At 42.6% G+C, this 6483-nt stretch overlaps 1 protein-coding gene across 1 annotated transcript in view; it reads left to right on the top strand.

The window, feature by feature from the left end:
- The window catches only part of LOC104624347 (C-terminal-binding protein 2-like), a 7756-nt gene that overhangs the window by 713 nt on the left and 560 nt on the right, over window positions 1-6483 (top strand). The window contains exons 3-7 of the mRNA XM_010291696.1: window positions 2118-2324; window positions 2939-3153; window positions 3933-4063; window positions 4228-4355; window positions 4939-5059. Coding sequence (XP_010289998.1) covers window positions 2118-2324; window positions 2939-3153; window positions 3933-4063; window positions 4228-4355; window positions 4939-5059 — 802 coding nt within the window. The remainder of the gene's footprint in view (window positions 1-2117; window positions 2325-2938; window positions 3154-3932; window positions 4064-4227; window positions 4356-4938; window positions 5060-6483) is intronic.

Raw genomic sequence — 6483 nt, 5'->3', positions numbered from 1 at the left:
TTGAGCAAACTCTGATGTCTGAAAGCAGCCTGCAAATGCTGATGCAGGATAAACTCACTGTAAATGCTTGATTAGTGAGTTTTCCTGTTAATTTTTTATATGCAGGTAGCTTCTGATTTAACACTTTATTACTGATCCCTTTAGAGCCCTAGGCATGTGAAGAGTCTCTGGATCAGGTGACAAAAAGCTGCTATTTATTAAACGTATCACAGTGAGACCATTGGACCTTGTAGTCTCCTAGGTGAGGTAGATCATCTGAGTACTCTGCATCGTCTTTTTTTTAGGTTTGTGTTAGTGATTTGAAACCTTTCTTAATGCAATGCAGATCAGATTAAGCTTAAATCAAAGGCAAGTATTTATATATAAAATTGAAATAGGCATTACAATTTCCAGATCTGTAAGAACAGGTGAATGGTAAATAAATGAAGAGTACATATTTGTCTAGTGCTTGAATTAGGTCTAAAGAGTCTTCTCATCTGAATGATTCAACTGAATAGTTTCAAGAGTTCCTGGCAAGGTCTTTGGCTCTCATCCAGCCATTATATTTTTGGGCTGAGTTTGGAACCTAATCTACTCTTAGGGTTCTCTACTTCTTTACTCACCATCCATATCTTTGCTTCATTCAGATTCAAAGCTTTCCCTTTCCCTCCACACTCATTAACCCAAGGAGAAATGGGTCAAAGTTCTTTCACCATCAGACTGCTGCTTGCCACTTTTGCTTTGGAGCGATAGTATGATGACCCTTATGCATGGCCAGATTTGCTTTTTCAAGGACAATTAAGGATTATTTTCATGCTTAGCCAGGCCCTTTAATTCATTCTGAGGCAAGATATTGTTCATGTGTTCTGAATCTTCAAATCAGACCAAAGGGCTGTTGAGTATGTTTGCATTTTCTTACATTTAGGCATAATATTGTATGTAAACACAAATTTGTGTCTAGCTGTGTAAAAGATGAATGCATGTAGCTTGTCTGAAGTTGAATGAGATGATAACCAGTGAGAAGTTAGGTTTCCCTATCTCTCCTTCTTACGTCCTCCGAGTCATCTCTGTGGCATTATGGCACAATTGCAAAGGATTTGATAGAGAAAAGGAGTCAGATATTTGGGATTATGTGTGGCCATTGTTCTCCTAGTTCTCTTGGGAGAGTGTGGTCTGAGTTTAGTTGAACATCTTTTGTGAGCCTATTACAGAGGAGAGTGATTCATTGCTGAATTTTACGTGCCTTCAACCATTGCCTAAATTTTATTCATAGTTTTTTAGATAGGAGGTGGACTTTTGAGGAAGAGTTTCCTTGTTTTGGCAAGTGGCTAGGGTTATGTTTGGGAAAAGACCATTTTTTCATCTAGTTATTTAGTGGTACGTTGCCAGCCTGACCATCCCCCCCCCCCCCCCTTTTTTTTAATAGACTGCTCAGGAATCACCAGATTTTGCTACAGTGCTCCATTTTTTCCTTTCCTGACAGTAATTTGTGCTTCCAGGACTTTAACTCTGCATTAGTAATTTACCTGATAGTTCTAGCCATGGATTTTATGGTCCCTTGTGGTTGCATGTTATTCTAGAGTGGGAGTGTCATGTGTTGTTACTTCTAAGTGTAACTTCAAATGGATTTAGAGAGGCTCCTGTGGATTCTCTCTGAGTTTAATGAATTAGCTACTTATTGTTGCTCCTGGGGAAGCTGATGCTTGCAGTGAGCATCTGGACTGCAAGGCATGAAAGAGCTCAACCATCTGTCTTAATTCTTTTACAGTCTGCCAGTTAATCTGTCAGGAGTATCGCTGAAACAAGTGCATCTTTTTGGATGCATATCTTTTAAAACAGTTTCTTGCATTACTTTTATGACCTAATTTTCTCATTTCAGCCTGGGTTTTTTTTTTCTTTTTCCTGGTGAGTGTGTCAATCAAATGGATGTTTCTAAGGAAGGAATGGTATTTTCTTGGGGTTAAAAAGCTGTCTGGTCACATCTATGTTGCTGTAGAATGAGCTTCTGAAATGAATCCTGTGTTTCCTGGCAGTAGTTCTGGAGCACTGAATTATCTTTCAGCACTTAGCCTGGAGAGCTCTGTGTTGGTTTAGTGTTATGATGCTAAAAATCTTATATGACATCTATGGCTTTGTAGGCATTGCAGTTTGCAACATCCCTTCTTCCTCAGTAGAGGAGACTGCTGACTCCACCCTCTGCCACATCTTGAACCTCTATCGCCGTGTTACTTGGCTACATCAGGCTATGCGGGAAGGGAATCGAGCCTCGAGTGTAGAACAGATTCGAGAGGTGGCTGGAGGCGCTGTGCGTATCCGTGGGGAGACTTTGGGCATCATTGGACTAGGTAAGTGATGGGAATTGTTAGATTGAAAAGTGAACTGTGAAGTTTTTGGGAACCTAAGTCACAGACTGAAAGAAGTGATAATTTTACAGCTCTTTATTGTGAAATACACTGACTCATAAGGAATGCTAGTTCCCTATTCTGTGATGCTGGATATCTTCAAGAGTTGGGTGTATGTCATGGGATTGGGGATTTTTTTTTCCATATTCAAATGGCTAGAAGAATTGGAACATTGAGACAGCTCTTCTTAGTGACTGTTTCCCTGTGTGCTAGGCTCTGTATCAGTAACAAAGCCACCTGAAAGCTACCAATTCCTTCTCCAAGTTCTTGTAATCAGATTATTACTGGCTCTGACTTAGGGTCCAGGTTTGTTTGGAAAAACAGAGCTCCTAGGCTAAGCTCTGGCTATTGCATGGGGAAAGACTAGAATTAGCCATATGGGATCAGCACTGAATAACCTTTTCTGGATCCCTGTGGCAACCATAGGGGTTTCCAGGGCCGCAGTACCTTGCGCCTTGGCAGTACAACTCCAGTGTAGGCTCCCAGTCTACGCCAGTATCTTGTCTTTAAAGTTTGTTTTACCTTTCCTTGATGATTGTGGGTTTTCTTTTGTGAAGGCCGAGTTGGACAGGCAGTGGCTCTGCGAGCCAAGTCCTTTGGCTTCAACGTGATTTTCTATGACCCCTATCTGCCGGATGGAGTGGAGCGATCCTTGGGTTTACAACGAGTAGGAACCCTGCAGGATCTACTAATGCACAGCGATTGCATCACATTGCACTGCAGCCTGAATGAACATAACCATCACCTCATCAATGACTTCACTATTAAACAGGTGCAGCAGGAGCTTGATTTCCCCCACAGAACACTGTGGAAATGAATGCAAACAGAAACTGCTGCTTTCACAGAGGCTGAGAGCGTGTGAATCCTGCTGCCTCTGTCGTGTGCCTCCTGCTGCCTTTGGAGGCTGGGAGCGTGTGGATCCGGGTGCCTGTGCTTTGTGCTGTGTAGAATTTCATGTTAAGAGAAGTATAGGATTGGCTCTTTTTGCCAAGTAATTTCATTTATAAAGAATGTTTTAGGTGATTCAGTAATTTCAAATTACCTTTACAATGCATAATTGACTGTGCTGGTTAGAGCCAGATGTGGTGTGGCTGGGACTGCGTAAGTTTCTTTACACAGCTCTGCCAAAGCCTCTCTGTCCAAGCCCACTGCAAAGTCAGTCTCGGGCTCTACTCCGCTATTCTATGAATGCTCTTCAGTGCTTTCCTGAGACACATCTGGACATTGTAGTCCGGTTTTGTATAGCTGGATACTTGATTCATGTCCTCTTTCTTTTTTAATGTAGTAGGATGAATATGGAGTGCAGAACTTGAGAGTTCCACTTTTGCCCTTGTCTTGTGGTTTTGTTTGTTCATTTTTAAAGCAAATTTCTCAAGCATTGCTTGCAGGCATTTCCCCTGTGGTTAGCTTTGCAGTGAGAGCACTCCTAGTTCGTCCAGGCCTCATCTAATCACTGCAGGCTCCTGCTCATTTCCAGTAGACTTCCCAAGATTTACTTAGCTTCCATGAAAAGTCTCATTCTCAACCCACTTAATATTTTTCTTCTTCCAGATGCGCCAGGGCTGCTTCTTAGTAAACACAGCCCGGGGAGGGCTGGTAGATGAGAAAGCCTTAGCGCAAGCCTTGAAAGAGGGGAGAATCAGAGGAACAGCATTGGATGTGCATGAGTCTGAGCCTTTCAGGTAACATTTCACCTGCATGCCTGCTGCTATCCTGTGACTCACCTGCGCTGCATGATTTTTTCGTTCGTTTGTTATTTGAGTTACAGTGATACCCAAGAGGACAGATGGGGTTATCACTTATGGAGAGAAACCACATATTTATTTCTTCTCCCGCCCCTCCGCAGCTTTGCTCAAGGGCCCTTAAAAGATGCACCCAATGTGATCTGCACCCCTCACACTGCCTGGTACAGTGAGCAGGCTTCCATTGAATCCAGAGAAGATGCAGCTAAAGAGATCCGCAGAGCTATTACAGGTAATGAGGAAGACTGTGTGCTCTGCAGCTGCTGCTGAATTGATATTTTTTTGTTAGTTCACTGCAAGGATTATGCTGATTGTTCTGAAAACTTAGACTCAGTAACTGGTTTCTGGAACTGAAGCGTAAGTTCTTAATTGTCTCTTTGCTTTCTGAGAATCTTGTAAGTAATGCTGGAGTGGGCTTTCCCAGGGAGGGAAAGTGCTTGTACCTACCTAGTACATCTTCCAAATCCTTTGCAATAATGTCTTTGACAGGATAGTCATACTGTATGTTATGATAGTTATATTGTACACCTTTTTTCTGGAGTAGTACATACTGTCTCTTGGGGAAGATGAGGCTTGGCAGTTGTGGTTTGTGGACAGTAATTTCCACAAGATCACAGAAGTGGGAAGGAAGGATCACTTTCTTGCCTTCTCCAGAGACCAGTTGTTCACAGGAGAGTCTCCCCTGCCCAGTGTTATCCTGTGGAGGTAGATGGAAAAGATGTGCATTTCCTTTCTACCGTCCTTTGTAAATGCTTTAGTGAATGAGCCCCTCCTGCTTGTGTCCTGGTTTTTTGTCATTCTTGGTGCTCTTGCAGGTCATATACCTGATGCTTTGAGGAACTGTGTTAATAAGGAGTACTTGCTGTTAGCAGCTCAGTGGTCCAGTATTGATCCTGCAACTGTCCACCCAGAACTCAATGGAGCTGCAGCTTACAGGTGAGATATGTTGTCCAAGTTACTGCTTCCAAGTATGTCTTCCTACTGAAGTAGGCCAACATTCCTCTTTGGGTATGAGAACTGCTTGTACCTGCAGGCAGGTATGTTTCTGTTCCTATATACACTGTGTATGAGCTCTTTTCAGAAACTTAAAAGCAGCACTTCTGAAGCTGTGCTAAGATTTAACATTTACTTGGTCGTATTTAGTTCCAGCTGCATACTGGTTAATTTTTCCAAATCCTTGCAAGACCTGCCCAAGAAATATCTTGATATAAGAAAGCCTGCTGAATGCCTGAAAAGATGTCTGGATCCTAACATTTAGAACTTGGCATATCATTAGGGCTGTATAAACAAAGCATAGTTCTTATCTGTAGCCCAAATGGACTATTCATAGAATCATAGAATCTTTGGGTTGGAAGGGACCTTTAAAGGTCATCTAGTCCAACCCCTCTGCAATGAGCAAGGACATCTTCAACTAGGGCAGGTTGTTCAGAGCCCCATCCAATCTGACCTGGAATGTTTCCAGGGTCGGGGCATCTAACGCCTCTCTGGGCAACCTGTGCCAGGGTTTCACCACCCTCATTGTGAAAAAATTCTTCCTTCTGTCCAGTCTAAATCTGCCCTCTTCTAGTTTAAAACCATTACCCCTTGTCCTGTCACTACAGGCCCTGCTAAAAGTTCTGTCCCCATCTTTCTTTTAGGCCCCCTTAAGTACTGGAGGGCTGCAATAAAGTCTCTACAGAATCTTCTCTTCTCCAGGCTGAACAACCCCAACTGCCTCAGCCTGTCCTCATAGGAGAGGTGTTCCATCCCTCTGATCATTTTTGTGGCCCTCATTAAAGAGGCCACTATTAAAGAGACATTGTCCAGTGGATTTGGGCCGTGGCCCAAATAGGGTGTATTTCAGTTTATTTGTCCGTTATGAACCTGCCAAGTGATTGTGGCAGGTTGCTTTCTTTTTGGTTTTCTCCCATCTGCAAAATAGGAAATATATTCTCTTCTCTTCTCTGAGAGATCTACATAGGTTTAGATATATTTATGGAAAAGGCACAGGGAGGCACAATGGAAGTAATGGAAGAATGGCTCACTAGCAATTTATGAGTATCGCACTCTTACTTTTTTCTCTTACATCTAGCTGTTTTATTAGTTCAGCTCTTTTTGTACTTTAGAGCCCAGTGAAGGATAACTAGCAGCTTGCACTCCTCCTGCTGATGGGGAAGGAATGTCCAGCTCTTCATACTGTGCTTCACACTGTTTCCCACTGGATATAAACTTTGTACCTGTTTTCCAAATGCTTAGTATGTGACCTGAGACTATACCTACCTGTCTGAGAAGGAGTGTCATTTGGTATTAGGATGTAACTGCTACTCTTCAGCTCTGGAGACTTTTCCTTTTTTTTACCTCAGAGCAGTTGTGTTAGAGGG

Source organism: Phaethon lepturus, unplaced genomic scaffold (assembly GCF_000687285.1).
Source record: "Phaethon lepturus isolate BGI_N335 unplaced genomic scaffold, ASM68728v1 scaffold9560, whole genome shotgun sequence".
Taxonomy (NCBI): Eukaryota; Metazoa; Chordata; class Aves; order Phaethontiformes; family Phaethontidae; genus Phaethon; species Phaethon lepturus.
This window is presented reverse-complemented; position numbering and strand designations above follow the sequence as displayed.